This window comes from Triticum aestivum, chromosome 1A, assembly GCF_018294505.1.
Source record: "Triticum aestivum cultivar Chinese Spring chromosome 1A, IWGSC CS RefSeq v2.1, whole genome shotgun sequence".
Classification (NCBI taxonomy): domain Eukaryota; kingdom Viridiplantae; phylum Streptophyta; class Magnoliopsida; order Poales; family Poaceae; genus Triticum; species Triticum aestivum.
The window spans coordinates 537,398,444-537,417,071 of NC_057794.1; the positions used below are offsets into that span (position 1 = coordinate 537,398,444).

The following is an 18,628-nucleotide window of genomic DNA, read 5'->3' on the forward strand; positions in this document are numbered from 1 at the left end:
AAATCTTCCTCGGCAAATTTCCAAAGTTTTTGTCCACCTAGAAGAATTGTGAAGGAAGTACCATTTTTATATATCCAAATGACATGAAATTTATACAGTTTCTTCATATGCCCAAATTATCACCCTCCTCCAAATTGCAGCTCTGGCAAATTATATATGTGAGCCCAGGTTCAATTTATATTTTATGGCCAAATTGGCACGTTGCAAAGCAAGTGTTATCTAGACCCCTCCTATTAACCTCAAACTCTTTGTGCACTCTTCCATACCCAAATCATTGCCACATGATAATATTCAGCTCCATTTTCCTAGTCAATCTTTCTCAGGAAATTTTCAAAGTTTTTACCTCGAGAGAAGCTTTGTGAAGTAAGTACTAGCTAGGCTTACCCAAATGATCTAAAAATCTACCAAGGCATAACCATACCTATGTAACTTACCTACACCAAATTTGAGCTCATTTCATTCATCCAATTTCTCTCACTAGTTTTCCCAAGTTTCTGTCCATAGAAGAGCATTGTGAAGGAAGTACCACTTTGGCATGTCCAAATGGTATCAATTTTCTACGGTGCTTTCCAATGCCCAAATAACCATCCTCCACCAAATTTCAGATCAGTCCATTCATTATTTTGAGCCCAGCTTCAACATTCATATTTATGTCCAGTGTGGTACTTTGCAAAGCAAGTACCACCTAGGGTCCTCCTTTTGATCTGAAAATTTGCGAAGACATTCTTCTTAGTAGATGATCATCCTCAGCAAAAACTCACGCCCATTGGCCATGTGCATTTCCCGTACCGCTAATCAAACACTTGGCTGCTAATTCATGTTTGAGCATCGATCGGTCTCCTCGTGAGAATCTTATGTTGTAATTTTCTTCCTAGAACCTACCTGGGGAGTTCCCAACCCACTAGACATGCCTAGGCTGCCCAGAACACATGGCAACGCCATGGTCACGCGGTAACCACGCGTCGGGCATGCGAGTTTACGCGCTCTAGAGTTGGGGGCCTTGGCCACCGCCCAAACCTCGACGTATCGCCATCAAACCATGTATTTATGATTAAATAGGTACTTATGTAATTATAAATGATTTTTGGAAAAAATAAATAGTAAACTATGAGGCAGCTGCAGTTCAAATTTGACCCGCTTCCTACTGAATCGGCGGGAATTTGTCTTTTTCACCAGAGGTGGATCAAAACTTTTGACGCCCAACAATTTTGTCAATTGTGCATTAAATATGTCCTAGTATTTTATAAAAATGATTTGGTCCAATTTTGCAACAATTATTTGGGAGGTCCTTCACAAAAAAACCTCCTTTTGGGCACTCGAAAAATGGAAAATGGTTTTTTCGTCCAAAGAAAATGAAAACTTCCTTAGGCAACATTGTTTGCCATTCCAATATACACCGTTGTGCACAATATGTGATCATTTGAAAAAATTATGCCATGAATGTGGCCATAAGATTGATCATTTGGCTTGAAAGCCATTGATATCCACACGTGATAGCTCGATTTTGAGAACACTTTTTTAAAATAATTGCCGTATTACAAGTTTGTTATTTTTCCTAAGAACTTGGCCACACATAATGACACAATGCAAAGGTTCCCAATTTTTTGATTTTTTTTGATTTTTTATGCCCGTTTCAAAATGCGGTCAAAACGGTGCGAATGACCGTTCCTAACTAGTGGTTGAATCTTGGAATTTTTTTGGTGTTTCTATGATTAAATAGATACTTATTTTCCTAGAAATGATTTTTGGAAAAAAAAAAGAGCAAACTACAAGGCAGCTACAGTTCAAATTTGACCCGCTTCCAACTGAATCGGCGGAAATTTGTCTTTTTCATGAGAGGTGGATCAAAACTTTTTACACCCAACCATTTGGTCAATTGTGAATTAAATATAGCCTAGTATTTTAGAAAAATGATTTGGTCCAATTTTGCAACAATTATTTGGGAGGTCCTTCACAAAAAAACCTCCTTTTGGGCACTCAAAAAATGGAAAATGGTTTTTTCGTCCAAAGAAAATGAAAACTTCCTTAGGCAATATTGTTTTCCATTCCAATATGCACCCTTGGGTACAATATGAGATCATTTTAACAAACTATGCCATGAATGTGGCCATAAGATTGATCATTTGGCTTGAAAGCCATTGATCTCCACACCTGATAGCTCGTTTCTGAGAACACTTTTTAAAAATAATTACCGTATTACAAGTTTTTTATTTTTCCTGGGAACTTGGCCACATATAATGACACGATGCGAAGGTTTCCCAATTTTTTGATTTTTTTGAATTTTTTATGCCCGTTTCAAAATGCCGTCAAAAGGCGGGAATGACCGTTCCTAGCTAGTGGTTGAACCTTGGAATTTTTTTTGATGTTTCTCTGATTAAATAGATACTTATGTACCTAGAAATGATTTTTGGAAAAAATAAATAGCAAACTACAAGGCAGCTACAGTTCAAATTTGACCCGCTTCCAACTGAATCGGTGAAAATTTGTCTTTTTCACGAGAGGTGGATCAAAACTTTTTACACCCAACCATTTGGTCAATTGTGCATTAAATATGTCCTAGTATTTTAGAAAAATGATTTGGTCTAATTTTACAACAATTATTTGGGAGGTTCTTCACAAAGAAACCTCCTTTTTGGACACTCGAAAAATGGAAAATGGTTTTTTCGTCCAAAAAAATGAAAACTTCCTTAGGCAATATTGTTTTCCATTCCAATATGCACCCTTGGGTACAATATGAGATCATTTTAACAAACTATGCCATGAATGTGGCCATAAGATTGATCATTTGGCTTGAAAGCCATTGATCTCCACACCAGGTAGCTCGTTTCTGAGAACACTTTTTAAAAATAATTACTGTATTACAAGTTTGTTATTTTTCCTGGGAACTGGGCCACATATAATGACACAATGCGAAGGTTTCCCAATTTTTTGATTTTTTTTGAGTTTTTTATGCCTGTTTCAAAATGCGGTCAAAAGGCGGGAATGACTGTTCCTAGCTAGTGGTTGAACCTTGGAATTTTTTTGATGTTTCTCTGATTAAATAGATACTTATGTACCTAGAAATGATTTTTGGAAAAAATAAATAGCAAACTACAAGGCAGCTACAGTTCAAATTTGACCCGCTTCCAACTGAATCGGCGGAAATTTGTCTTTTTCATGAGAGGTGGATCAAAACTTTTTACACTCAACCATTTGGTCAATTGTGCATTAAATATGTCCTAGTATTTTAGAAAAATGATTTGGTCTAATTTTACAACAATTATTTGGGAGGTTCTTCACAAAGAAACCTCCTTTTTGGACACTCGAAAAATGGAAAATGGTTTTTTCGTCCAAAGAAATGAAAACTTCCTTAGGAAATATTGTTTTCCATTCCAATATGCACCCTTGGGTACAATATGAGATCATTTTAACAAACTATGCCATGAATGTGGCCATAAGATTGATCATTTGGCTTGAAAGCCATTGATCTCCACACCAGATAGCTCGTTTCTGAGAACACTTTTTAAAAATAATTACTGTATTACAAGTTTGTTATTTTTCCTGGGAACTGGGCCACATATAACAACATAATGCGAAGGTTTCCCAATTTTTTAATTTTTTTAATTTTTTATGCCCGTTTCAAAATGCGGTCAAAACGGCGGGAATGATCGTTCCTAGCTAGTGGTTGAATCTTGGAATTTTTTTGATGTTTCTCTGATTAAATAGATACTTATGTACCTAGAAATGATTTTTGGAAAAAACAAATAGCAAACTACAAGGCAGCTACAGTTCAAATTTGACCCGCTTCCAGCTGAATCGACGGAAATTTGTCTTTTTCACGAGAGGTGGATCAAAAAAATTTACACCCAACCATTTGGTCAATTGTGCATTAAATATGTCCTAGTATTTTAGAAAAATGATTTGGTCCAATTTTACAACAATTATTTGGGAGGTTCTTCACAAAAAAACATTTTTGCCACAAGAAAAATGATTAAAAAAATATAGAAAGATAAAAAATGCATGGAAATCGGTGATCATCCATAAAATGGGGTCTAATTTGAGTGAAAAATTTGGTTGTGCCATTTTGAAAAATATTTTGATAGTTGCTTCACAAAATTACCCTAGTTTTAGTACTTACAAACTATTTTAAATCACAAAATTTCTGAACCAATCAGGGCTCTTATCACGGATCACCCTACTATAGTCGATCTGAACCATCCGCGTCCGAAGGATCCAACGTCTATCATTCACCTCTCAAGTCATAGAGACCCAACCCAAACCCTAGCAGCAACACAATCCCCCTCTCCCCTCTCCCGCCGCCGCCTGTCTCTCCCCATCTCCCCGATCCAGATCTCTCCGTCGCCGCCCAAACCCAATCCCCAACCCAATCTCCTGAGTGCGGTGCCGCGCCCCTGCTTTGTCCCTCTGCATCGCCCGCATCATCCGGCACCATGGCCTCCTGCATCGCCGGATCAGGGTGCCACCACCGTGCGGGCCCTGACCCCGCACCCCACGGCGGCCGGAGACGATGGCGAGGAAGGGCTCGGTCCCCTGACGAATCCTCCTCCCTTCATGCCCGCACACCTCAATCCCATCGACCCAACGCCCAGGCCCAGCACGTGTCGCCGCCATGGACTCCACCGCGAGTTCTACCAGGCCGAGGATGGGGAGCACAACCGCCGCCTCCTCGCGCTGCTCGCCACCTCCCTCACCGTGCTTGACGCCATGCAAGGTCCACCTCTCTCTCCTCCTCCTGGTCTCTCTCTGTTGCTTGGTTTGATTTTGCTGATGCGGTTTCCTTCCTCCCCTCCCTAATGCATGCGCGCAGGTGCACAACCTAGTAGGAGACCACGGCTCCGTCTGCTTCTTCCGTTGTTGTGTGGTCGACGACGACGATGACGCGGCCGTGCGGTCGGTGCCCTCTGAAGCCGCTCGCCCGGGACGTGCCGTGCCGGAGGAGGGGTCCAGATCCGGGCATCACCAAGATCAATCGTCCCTGGAACTCGGGGGGATAAGATGGACGTGCCTCTGCTGGTCCCCGATCTCCCTCCTCTCGATTCTTCCTTGTGCTACTCAGGCCCGCTCAGTCTGACTCTGCGGATGTAGGTGAGCCACTACCTTCCCCTCCTTTGTTTTCTCCAGTGCTCTTTCTGTCCATGCCCGGCCATCGAGCCCTGTTCTTTGTGGTCTGTCAAGCTTCTGTTCGCCAGAATGCCTACAAGCTGCTGCTAATCACTTGCACTTGCTAGCTGCTGCTAGTGGTCTCATGTTAACTAGATGTTGCTCTTTTCATGATCTGCTTCATAGATACATGCATATGTGATTGCTTCCTGCATTCCTGCCTGCTACATCTCTGCTAGCATAAATCAAAGAGAAGAAATAGATCTACCTATTTTTTACCCGTAGCCTTTAATAAATTATATGAATCTGTAGCCTTTAATGAATTCAATGTATGACTGTGATGGGAATTATGGCACTACATGATGTTTGCATCCTATACTTTGCTTGTGAATGATGCTATGTTGTTCTGCAGACTGTCAACGGGACTCATATTTAGCCATGCTTTAGTCACTGTGCCCTTAGTTTTTTTTGTAGGGAGCTATGCTTATCATCAGAAACTCTTGGTCATGATGTTATTCCTCTTTTGGTTCATGTGTTGCAATTATATGCCACATAATTCTACACCATGTGGTGGACATAAGTATCTTAGTGACTTCATTTGAGTGTGCATTTCTATTAATTCTAAGCTTCTGTTGCTGTGAAAATGTACCTCACTGACCGTCTGTCTATTTATTGTGTACTTCGTGCATGAGGAGGTGACTAGTGATGCGGTGCACGAAGCAGCAGTAGGGGAAGGGGGTCTCCTGCTTGAGGAGGCGGAGGAGTAGGGGCGTGCCCAGCCGGCAGCCCTGTCCTGCTTGTGGGGGAGGGGCAGGAGGGGTCTGCTCCTCTGCTTCCATTGCGATCGCGGCAGGTAGCTCCTCCATCTCCGTCCCCCTCTTCCTGTGCTCACTACTTCTGCTGCTAAGTCGACGAATATGTGATGCACTTGTCCCAAGGAATTTTAGAGGGATCTGTATGAACAAGTCATGTTTTTATTTTATTTTATTTAGGTTATTAGTTACCAAACAGAGAGAGAAGATGAGCTCATGCTTGGATTTTTTTCTGCCAGCACATGATTTGTATGTATGCAATCATCATCTTGTGTGTGCGAGCTGGTTCTTTGCTTGGGCATCGCGTCGATGACCAAGTGTTAGTGCCGATTTGTTGTGGTGGTGCTCATCTGGCCATTGATTTCTTGATGATAATTTGTCTACTCCACTTGTTTATTTTTACTGAAACCTTTGTTTGCATGTTTCTAAAATACAGAGAAGAACACCCTGTGTTCTGGTAAAATATTTGTTGGCTATGATATGAAATTCCATGATGTGTGTGTTGTTTCAGTTTCTGTAGCTACAACAAAGTCCCAGTTTACTATGTACTTGCTGCTGATGATTGCTAGCTAAATATACAACGGCGGTGTCCAGGAGGAGAGCAGCGGGCTAGAGTAGCCGCCGCTGGTTTTCTTACTAGTTTTTTTTAATGTCACAACTTACTATGCCGCTACCTAGTAAAAACCAACTTACTATGCTGCTACCTAGTAAAATTATTTCTGTGTTTGATGCATGGCCTATCTTACTTCGTGCTTATACATTTTGTTATGTACCTAACTTATATTGGAAGCTGACTATTCTGTAAGATGGATCTAACCATCATTAAGTGCACAAGTTTTCAGGATAATTCACAACTGCATTAAAAAATTCTAGTGGGAGTTATACATGTTTTCTCATGATAGATTGATTTGGACTGAAACATGATTTTGCATCCCGTTTTCCGTCGACAAATATACAAGTTATACAAGTTATATCAGCAAGTTACTGTATGTGTTAGAGAAATTAGTGTTGATTTATTTGTTGTTCTTTTTTTTCTTTCTAATTTTTGCATGAGAGCAAACTGGTGTAGCTAGCTGAACTATGCAGCCATGAATCAGGAAGTAGCATATTCAGTTTTGCTAATAGAAAATAAATGTATTAAAAACTTTAAAAACTGTATAATAAGTGCTTGTTCATGTTTGGTTTTCTCTAAACTTTGTTTGTATTATTGAGAGCAAATTTACTTGGTTCTTTTCTCTAAACTGTGCTGGGAACATTCATTTTTATGATCTAAAATTGCCTTCCTGTGATGATGCAGGTGCCCAGTTTATGCTCGCTACCGAAGGAGCTCCATGTTGAAGAAGATTGAAGACACTTGTAGAGCTACAGGGTTAACACCAGGGCACCGTATCACGTGTAGAGTTTGTAGAGCTTGTATGAGCTTATTATGTGTAGAGATTGTAGAGTATATGTTATTTGTACAATAGGAGCTCTGTACTGAATCTGGCTGATAATATTTAGAGTATTATGTGTGTGTTTTGTTTGTGCCAATTTAAATATTGGTTATTTATTTACTGTTAAATTGAAATATGAAGAATATGAACTTGCTAGCTGGGACCCACGTACCTGAACCTGACATCTGGGACCCATTTGACTAGTGGACCTTTTTTATATTACAAAAAAACTAAAACTTTCTAGCGGAAAAGGCCACGGCCCAAAAATAAGAAGGCTTAATTGTTGGGCTTGGCCCATCTACCTAGCCAAAATTAATATGAGAAAAAAACACAAATAGGCCGAATTGTTGGGCTAGGCCCATGTAGAAAATCGAATTGGACCGGACTGAATCTTGTGCCACGTCAGATTGCCACGCTGGATGCCTACGTGGCCTGGGGAGGTTGCTAGTGACTAAAACGCCACAGTAGACGTATCTTGGTCATAAACGTTTTCGACCATTCCAGAAGAAAGGTCGCTATAGTCAATTTATGACGGCCAGCTTTTGACCTTATGTTTTTGGTCACAAAAAGGTCACAAATGGAAATTTGTGACCATTCAGTGACCAATAGTGGTGGTCACAAGTTGACATATTTCTTGTAGTGTCCGGCGACCCGACCGTAGCCAGCCCCGCCATCTCTCCCGGCAAAACCTCCACGAGCAGCAGCTCCGTCGCGGTCGCCGCTGTTGTTCGGCCCAAAGGCTCCGCCGCGCCCTCCATTGACGCCTGCAGCAGACCGGCCCAGTCCCGATCCCAAAGAACCAGCAGCCGCAGCCTGATCCGATCCCCTCCCCGCCATGAGCACCGCGGCAAAGGATGCTTTGTCGATGGGCGGCGCGTCCGCTCGAACCCGCACTGCCCTTCTGATCCCGCAGGAACGAAAGCCAGGCCTTGCCCTCGTCGGCCGAACCCTAAACTTGCCCATGCTGGGTTGGGTCAAGCTCAGCAATTCGCACGGACCATCCACCACCACCTGAGCCGCATGCTCAGAAGAAAAAGGCTGGGCCGCATGCCCTGAGCCCACCTGGATCTCACCCGAATTCGGCCCACTACAGCCCAGAAGCAAATTCAAACGTTCCTGCCTAACCTCCCGGATCGAGATCTGGCTCAATGATACTCCAAGCTTCCTAGTGACCAGCCTGTTGGCTGACTGTCCTAGGACTGCTTTTTATGAATAAAGCTCTCTAAATTGCCTGCAAAAAAAGTCTTCTCAAGAAAGAGTTGTACCAAAATGATGTAAAAAAAGAGTTGTACCAGAAGTCCGGGATTAGCTCATGGAAAAGAATACGGGAAGGATCAAATCTCTTGAAAGATCAAGACCCAATGGAGAGCAAACGCACGATCGCAAGTCGATCGCTCGCAAGTACACCGCGCGCCAGCCCTAGTGGAGAAGGATCGATGGAACACTGCCGGACGACGTGGTGGTGGAGATCCTAGTGCGCGTGCCGGATGTGGCAGACCTCTTCCGCTGTGCCGCGACGTGCAAGCGATGCCACATCATCATCGCCGATCCGTCTTTCCTCCGCCGCCGCTGGCCGGAGGGCGTGAGCCACCTGTCCTCCCTGCTCGGCTTCTTCTCCGTGCAACAGCCCCGTGAAGAACCAATAGAAGGGAACTCTACGTCTGCTCCCATGCCGCCCTTCACCCCGGTGCCATGGTGCTCCCTCGGAGAACGCCACCGCTTCCTCACCATCCCCGATCAGCCTCAAGGCAACCAGGCAGTGGTGCTCACCGCGTGTCGTGGCCTTGTTGTTGTGCGCTTGGGCCCACTAAACGAACCCACCAATGGGTACGAGATGACCATGAACCTGGCATTGTACGATCCAATCGCCGGCAGAAGCCGTCTGCTGCCTGAGTTGAAGAGCAATAGACCTTTCCGAATAGAAGGATGCGCTCTTCTAACCCGTGCGGATTGTTGCCCGGACGAAACGCGAGGGGCAGCGTCGTGGTCCTTCTTCAAAGTGCTAATCATCGGCGGCGATCAAGATGAGCCACGGCACAATCTCCATGTGTTCACTTCCACAGAGCCGAGCTCGAGCTGGAGCACGCCTAGGGAGTGCTATGACTCTTCGTTGGATCAACAAGATGACATTGCCATATGCAGAGTAATTTGTGTACATTCATATGAGTTATATGCTACAATATGTTTACCGTTAGATTTGTATTTGAAAGAAGATTCTCAGATTATAATTTTTTTACATATAGTTTATATTTTATTACATAAAATTGTGGTCAAAGTTTGACACTAATACGAGTGAGCCTAATAAACCCGATCGAGCGGAGAAGGTAGTTTAGAGAACATCTAAACTGAAACAAGAATGGGATCATGTAGACTTAGATTATTTCGTAGATTTCAGTTGATGTATTTTCATCTTGTACTTGCTCCACTATTTACTTACGCAAAATTTCGCCTTTTGTTGCTGGGTCACAACTCTCACAAATCCCTGAAGAAAAATCTCAAACCCTAAGAAAAGATCTAGTGTGGCATCTTGTTGATCCAACATACCCTCTTCTATCTTCATATTTGTCTCCTTTGGGGTGCCATATTGTGATGTTCGCCCTAGGTCCATCTCTCTATTCACCCTGAGCCATGCGCTCCATTTATACGCTGAAAATCCACCAACTAATCGATTATTTTCCCTTTGCATGGACTAACCGAATATTTTTTATAATCCATAGAAGTTCATGCAGCTAATTATATGACATACGTGCGAAGGTGCCTTCACATAAATTTGATGAGCTAGTGCTTGCCATGGTTTTGCATTTCAATTTCAAAACTATTTAATCCATTGCCGAAATCACCGGATTTCATTGAATTTATGTGGTTTTGGTTTCTATTAATTTCGGCAGAGATGTGCAAATTTTGAAAATAATAATTTGATAAGTATTTGAATAGTGTGTACTACCGTAATTGCTGAAATAGTTTGACTGGAAGCTAGGCAATTATTTTAGTGTGTATCGAAATGACTGGATTTTCGAAATTTTGATATATAATTTCTCCAAATTTGGATTAAATTTGTTGGAAGTGAAAACCACGGCGCTAATGGATAGTTTTTTTTTGAACATCAGTACAGACGTAGGTGCCTTGTCATTGACGAAAACGTCTCCTCCCAGTGAATGTGTATCGCCGGAAATCCTAAAATAAATCCAGGAGTAAATGCGAGCACCTGGTGGGTTGGGATACCACAGTCCTTCTAACCATCCAACCACGAGTTGCTTCGCACATCTAAGAAACCAAACTATAAAGGAAACAAATATGTGAATCCAAATAGATTAGTACCAAGTATTCTGTTTTTAAATACCAGTGTATCACGCACGTCACGCTGGGTAATCTCTCCGCAAGTCTCGAGAAAATTCACCCGCAAAAACAAAGTCTCGAGAAAATTGTTGTAAGACGATAGCTCATGGAAAAGAATACGGGAAGGACCAAATCTCTGGAAAAAGTTTATACAATTCCAATCTAGACCAAATCAGCGGCTGGAAAGAAACGCACGATCGAACGTATAGATCGCTCGCAAGTACACCGCGCGCGGGCCCTAGGAGGAGGATCGAATCGATGGAGACGCTGCCGGACGACGTGGTGGTGGAGATCCTGGTGCGCGTGACGGATGTGGCAGCCCTCTTCCGCTGCGCCGCGACGTGCAAGCGATGCCGCCTCCTCATTGCCGAGCCGTCTTTCCTCCGCCGCCGCTGGCCTGAGGGCGTGAGTCACCAGTCCTCCCTGCTCGGCTTCTTCGCCATGCAACAGCCCCGTGAAGAACCAACAGAAGGGAGCTCTGCTGCGCCCATGCCGCCCTTCACCCCGGTGCCATGGTCCCCGCTCGGAGAGCGCCACCGCTCCCTGACCATCACCGCCCCTGGGGGTCGTGGCTGCCAGGTAACGCTGCTCACCTCGCGCCGTGGCCTTCTTGTTATGCGGTTCTTCCCACTCGAGGAACCCAGCGATGGGTACATTAAGACCATGAACCTGACATTGTACGATCCAATCGCCGGCAAAAGCCGTCAGCTGCCTGAGTTGAAGAGCAATAGACCTTTCCGAATACAAGGATGTGCCCTTCTGACCCGTGCGGATTGTTGCCCGGACAAAACACGAGGAGCAGCGTCATCGGTCCCCTCGTCCTTCCTCAAAGTGCTAATCATCGGCGTCGATCAAGATGGGCCAGGCGCCGATCAAGATGAGCCACGGCACAATCTCCACGTGTTCACTTCCACGAAGTCGAGCTCGAGCTGGAACACGCCCAGGGAGTGCTTTCAGCCTTTGGAGGACGGCACGCGTGTGGTGTCCCAGCAGATCAGCGCTGTCGTGTGCCAAGGCACTGCACATTGGCTCTTCAGCAATACGTCTAACTTGTACGCACTCACTGTGTGTGCTAGGACCACAGAGATGTCCTTAACAAGGATACCAGTCACACCGGATCAACCTCGGCTGCTGCTCGGAGTCACCGATGGCGGGTCGCCGTCATTGCTTCGCTTGGACGGGCAATGCACTATGCTCGAGGTCTGGAAACGCCGAACTGACAACATGTGTGGACACAACAACACAGGCCGCTGGCATCGCACCAAGAAGATCGAGTTACAACCACCCAAGTGGGGCAAGATCGACCAGGTGCAGTGCGTGTGCGTGGGTGAGACAAGCGGCATACTGCTCGTCAAGGACAATCAACAAGACGTGTACATCGTAGATCTCCAAACAGGGGCAATGGAGGCGGTCACCAGCTGGTTTCGAGGCATTGTTTTGAGGGCCATCCCTTTTGAGATGGATTGGCCAGCCTTCTTCACCCGTCGCTTGGCGAACACTAGGATCAAACGAACTAAACTGGGAGGAGTTCTATCAAAACTTGCTGACCCTTTTTGGGGACAAATAGTAGTGTCGCTTATCATTGTATCAATTGCTATGAGTTGGGCCTAGTAAGATCTACATGAATCTAAGTTCTGTGTGGAAGACTTGAGAAACTTGCAAGTTAATGAAGTAACCTACACATTGGATACGGCATTGAGTATGGTGCAGCATCAAGGCAAGAAACAGATGTTGCAAGGATTGCCGTTCTTCGTCAGATGAAGAGCATGAAACTGCCATGTGCAGATTAATTTTTGCTTGTGCTCCAGAATGTTGCTTATGTGTTTTATTGTCTTGTTAAGACTTGGTGTGCTAGCTGAACCTTTGATATTCTGTTGAACAAAGTGTAATGAGTGCTGAATAGTTAGACTAGCCATAATGGATAGTAACATACACTAGTAACATATACATACCCATATACTATGTTACTACCTTCATAGTGGGTAGTAACTTAAGTGTGATAACATGCAAAGATTCATTTATTAGGTTATAGACTCATATTGCATTGGGATATGTGATGTTACTGTAACTAGCTAAGTTACTACAACTACCTCTCTCTTCATTAACTCATTGCCACATAAGCAAATTTGTTGAGTTGAACTTAATGTTATTGCTGAAATTACTCCCATTGTGGCTAGTCTTATGATGGTGGCTACGGGAGACGCCGATCTGCACTTTGCTGCAACTTTGGATGGTACAGTTTAGGCTTAGTTATGGCCTGTGGTGTGGCGCTACGTCGCTCTTTTGGTCACCTGTGACCCTCTATTGAACCACTCTAGTTTGTGCTTTGTTCTTTCTTTGCACTTTGAGTATCTGTTGTTTGTGAATCTAAGGGCCTCAATTTAAGGCTGGGCAAGCGTCTCTATTCTCAAGAAAATAAGTGCTGAACTGTCGTTTATATTATATGAATCTCCATTATCTAAGATGGAAACTTTACGGCTAATTGTGATCATAATTGACATTTCATTTCCACCCGTAGCACTACCTCCTGGATTGTTCTTTACAATATTCACCAGCAAACATATCGTGCGTCGCAACCGCGCTGTACGCTAACATCCGAACGATCCGGCAACCTCAAGGCAAGAGAAACACCCACAAGACTTCCACTACGCCACAAAGTGGTTGCTGATGAAATGAAGTCCAGGCCTAATGTATAGTAGAGGAAAGAAAACTGAATTCAAAATTCAAATTTCGTTCAATTTTTTTTTTGGGATTTCACGGGTACCGCGGTAACCGAGAATTTCGATGCCCCGCGAGAAAAAACATGCACTTGGGATCCAAATCCTTGGCAGGAAGGCATACACCGAGGACGCATTAAGAACCATTCGAACCTTTGGCACGCCTTTTGTATGACACTTCTGATCACACCAAACATGAACAAATTAAAGCGAGTCAAAGTCACTAAGTTGACTATTTACTCCCTCCATCTATTTTTACGGAACTTTTTCCAACGCAGCTACGATAAAATTGGAGCATTTTGAAGCTCAGTTTTGGACACCTTTTTTTCCTAATTGTATGTAACCCATAGAAACCCTCGCGCATTCCTTTTTTATTTAACACATTTCTCTTCTTTTATTGACCAACAATAGTACTCACGATCGATTTAATTTTATTGGGTCATTTTTATCTAATTGCATGTAGCCCACCAAATCCTTCCCATCATTTTTCTTATTTTATTCAATTTTTAATTTTTATTAACGTACCATGCAACCCACAATCAGTTTAATTTTACGGAAATGTTAACGCCCACACGTGTGGGCGTTGACCATCTCGACCACACGCATTCATCGCCGTCCAGTACTATATGCATGAATCTTGACACAATATGGCTGATTTTTCTGTGCCACGTAGGACAAGGCGTGTGTGTGGTGTGTGGCATAGTTCGCCCACACATCTGTTTTACCACACGGAGGGACCGGTGTGTGGGCGTTTAGCAGTTCACCCACACACCACTTTTCAGTCACGCACAAGGGCTGGTGTGTAGGCATTTGTCATCTCGCCCACACGCCCGTCTCCTCTCCCACACGTAAGCTGCTAGTTGCCATGTGTTTTTGCAGCGCACATGGCAACTGCCTCTAGTGTGCTTTGTAAGCAGGTGGCAACTCTCTTTTTTTACCCGAGTTGCCATGTGTTTTTGGAGGGTACACGGCAACTGCCTAGTGTGCACGTAAGCAGATGGCAACTATCTTTTACCGAGTTGTCATGTGTTTTTGCATGGTACATGGCAACTGCCCCAACGTGCACGTACATGGAAACTACCCTAACGTGCACGTAAGCAGATGGCAACTCTTCCTTATTACATGGCAACTGCCCTAGCATGCTTGTGAGCACATGGCAACTGCCCTAGCATGCTTGTGAGCACATGGCAACTCTCTCAACTGCCTAGTGTTAGTATGTGGCAACTCCTAAAGTTATGAAATCATGGCAACTACATTAGATCAGACCATACATGGCAACTACAGTTGAGCAACCATGGCAACTGCAGTTGTCCGACATGGCAACCGTAGTTCAGCGATATGGCAACTGCAGATAAACGAACATGGACGAGGGTCTGGACCATGGCAACTGCGGGCGCGCGGTGGGCGTCAAGCGTCGTGTGCGGGATTAGAAGGGTACGAGGCCTGACATACGGGCGTGTGGTCGTTATCAACTTCACCCACACGCACGCGTGTGAGAGGGTTCAGGAGGGAAAAAAAGATGTGCGTGGGCATTAGTTGTTTTGCCCACACGTAGGTGTGTGGGCTGGTTGCTGTCCATGCCACACGAGGCGTGTGGCACAACTACCTGATACACCACACGTGTGGCAGTTATCGGAACCCTTTTATCGTGTCTTTCTCTTTTTTATTGTGACCACCTCACACTTTATGTCTTCATCTGGACTTTATTTATTTTATTGGCATGTGGATCCAAACTCAATAGAAAAAAAACAAGTGTCTTAATCCAAATATACACATGCACGCCTTACTCCTATGAGTACCTTCGAAAGGTTGAGCCATCAATCATCATATCATGCAATGTCTCCTCCTACTGAATATGCATCGCCAAAAATCAAAAATAAATGCCAGCAGCAAGACTTGAACCCTGATGGGCTAGAAATACCACAATCCTCTAACCATCCAACCACAAATTGGTTTCCTTATTATTAGTATTTGAAAAAAGAAATACCAGTGTATCACGCACGTCACGCTGGATACTCTCCGCAAGTCTGGAGAAAAGAGTTGTACCACGATAGGTCATGAAAAAGAATCAAACGGGAAGAACCAAATCTCTGGAATCTAATCAAGACCAAATCAGCGGTTGGAAAGAGACGCACAATCTGTTGAGTTGTGTTGTAACGTGCTGTTATGCATGCCCACGTATATAGGATCAAGGGCCTGTGTGCCTCATGACTCGGGCAGCGCCCGGTGTATATAAACCATGTATGTAACACTTGATGATCAATAGAGAGAGTGAATTATATCCTCCAACTTGGTATCAGTTACCAGGCCCTCTTCTTCCGTCGCCATGGTTGAGCCCGGCTCCTCTTCTGCCGCCACCGACGCCGCGACCTCGCCGAGCTCCCTCTCCTATTCGGCGACTGCCCCTGCCACCTCTTCGGCGACCTCGCCGGGATCCTCCCCGTTCATCTTCTCCGGCGCATCCGGGGGCACTGGTCCCTCTCAGTTTGATCCCCTCTTCTCGTCCTCCACTCATGTGCCGCCCACCCTGGCCCCTCGCAATCCGATCTTCTTCGATCACATCACCAACCACATCAAATTCCTGCTCAATCCTGCCGAACACAACTACCACAAGTGGAAGTCCTTCTTCCTCCTTGTTCTCATCCGCTACGGCGTCACTTTCCCATCGAGCATCCCCCGCCGCCCAACACCGACGCCCAGTACCTGGAGCTGGATGCCCATGTGGTGCTCTGGATCTACGCCACCCTCGCCGACCCCCTCATCAACCACGTCATCGGCGCCACCACCACGTACGACCTCTGGACCAAGATCCAGGCCATCTTCCTCGCCAATCGGGTTGCGCGGTTCATGATGCTCAACCGCTAGTACCGTAATCTGCAACAGGGCGACCTCTCCGTCACCGAGTACGCTCGTCGCCTGAAGCTGCTCACTGACAGTCTCGCCGACATCGACCACGCCGTCAAAGAGGTGGATCTCACCACCCAGTTCCTTCATGGCCTCGACAAGCGGCTCGACACCATCCGCGTCATCCTCGGCGATCAGGCATCCACCATGCCCTTCGACATTGTCCTCTCCCGCGTTGTCCTGGCGGAGGAGTCCCATGCCCAGCGTCCTGCTGAGGAGAGCGCTTCGGCGTTCGCTCTCGCTGGCCCTTCCAGATCGGGCGACGCCTCTGGCTCTGGCGTGCGCTCTCAGCGTGATCACGGCGACCGCTCTGGTGATCGCGGCTCCGATCGTTCCCAGGCTCCGCCTCCGCCTTCGCAGCAGCCCCGCGGCCGTGGTGACCGCAGTGACGGTGCCGACCGTGGACGTGGACGCGGGCGTGGCCGTCACAACTCTGGCGGACGTGGCCTGCCGTCGCAGCCCGCCCTGTTCACGGGCTACTTCGCCCCGTACGGGATGGCGCTCCCCCTGTCTCGACCTGGATGGGTGCCCCCTAACTCCGCCGGGGTTCTCGGCCCCCGGCCGGGCTCGCATGCCCACGCCTACCCGATGTATCCGCCGGCGCCTCCTCCGTCCTCACCGTACTACCCGCCCGCACCACCTTCATGGGAGCATCTCGCCATGTTGAACGCCGCCTACAGCAACGGCGGCCTCCCTCGCCCCCTACCCCCCCCCCCACTCCGTCGCCGGACTGGTACCTCGACAGTGGCGCTTCCTCCCACATCACCGGCAATCCAGGTACCCTCACCTCGTCTAGTTCTTCTTTAAAGCATGTGCCACCTAGCATTCTTGTCGGCAATGGCCAAGACATACCCGTCACAGCCACTGGCTCTATCACCCTTCCCCCTCACGATTTCCGCCTCACCAATGTTCTCGTTTCTCCACACGTAGTAACTAGCCTCATTTTTGTTCGCAAGTTCACTAAGGATAATTCTTGTTCCCTTGAGTTTTACCCATGTGGCTTTCTTGTGAAGGATCTTCGAACGCGGCGGGTCCTCATGATCTCCATTAGCAATGGCGACCTCTACCCCTTTGTTGGCCATAAAGCGTCCTCGGCGTCCGCACTTCTTGCCACTGCCTCGCCTGACTTGTGGCATCGTCGGCTCGGACACCCCGGCGGTCATACACTCTCCACATTAGCTAGAACTGTTCTTCCCGATTGTAATAAAGAGGCTCATACACCTTGTACTGCTTGTCAACTAGGCCGTCAGCCTCGTCTCCCCTTTCCCTCTTCTTTTAGTAAATTGTATGCACCATTCGATCTCATCCATTGTGATTTGTGGACCTCATCGGTTGTAAGCTTCTCTGATTATCAGTATTATCTTGTTGTGTTGGATGACTTTACTCATTACTCCTGGTCCTTCCCTCTCCGTCACAAGTCCGACATGTCTACTACTCTCCAACGCTTCTTTTCCTTTATCCGCACCCAATACAACGTAGTCATTAAGGCCATGCAATGCGACAACGGTGGTGAGTTCATCAACACCTCCCTCCGTTCGTTATTCTCCTCCAACGGCGTCGCCTACCGATTCTCCTGCCCACACACGTCGCCCCAAAATGGCAAGGCTGAACGCCTCATCCGCACCACAAATGACATCGTTCGTACCCTTATTTTCCAAGCCAATCTCACCCCTCCCTTTTGGGTAGAAGCTCTTCACACCGCCACATACTTGCTAAACCAATGCCTCTCTCGTGTTATTGCCAACGTCACCCCGTACTATCTCCTTCATGGCTCCCATCCCATGTACGACCATCTCCGAGTATTTGGTTGCTTGTGCTTCCCTCACACATCCTCCACCATGGCCCACAAGCTCTCTCCTCGCTCTGTCCGCTGCGTCTTCCTAGGGTATCCCCTCGAGCGCAAGGATTATCGGTGTTTTGATCTAGAGTCGCGCCGCGTCATCGTCTCTCGCCATGTCATTTTTGACGAAACGTGCTTTCCATACACACAGCCACACCCCCGCACGACCATAGACGATCCCGCCCACCGTATCTCCCCTACCAAATCTCTGGCCGATCCTGCTTCCTCGGATCCACTGCCCGATCGTCCCGATTCTCCGGGCCCCACCACCCCATGCACGCCCGTGCGCGCTCGTCGCGACGCGCCCCCATCGCCTGGCTCCACCACGTGCCATCCCTCCACCAGCCACTCTTGCGAGTCCACCACTACCACCTCGACCGCGTCCACCCCCACCCAATCCTCGCCCGCCTCTGCCGCACCTGCCAGCCCCACTGCGCCTGCATCCTCCTCGCTCCACGCGCCCTACCGATCAGATCTATCTGCCAC

At 46.4% G+C, this 18,628-nt stretch overlaps 1 protein-coding gene across 1 annotated transcript; it reads left to right on the forward strand.

Annotated features, from left to right (window-relative positions):
* The first annotated feature begins 10,736 nt into the window (after positions 1-10,736).
* Positions 10,737-12,369, forward strand: LOC123179920 (uncharacterized). The gene has a single exon (XM_044591829.1). It carries the CDS (start codon positions 10,940-10,942, stop codon positions 12,290-12,292), a length of 1,353 nt encoding a protein of 450 aa, XP_044447764.1. The 5' UTR covers positions 10,737-10,939; the 3' UTR covers positions 12,293-12,369.
* Positions 12,370-18,628: the final 6,259 nt, after the last annotated feature.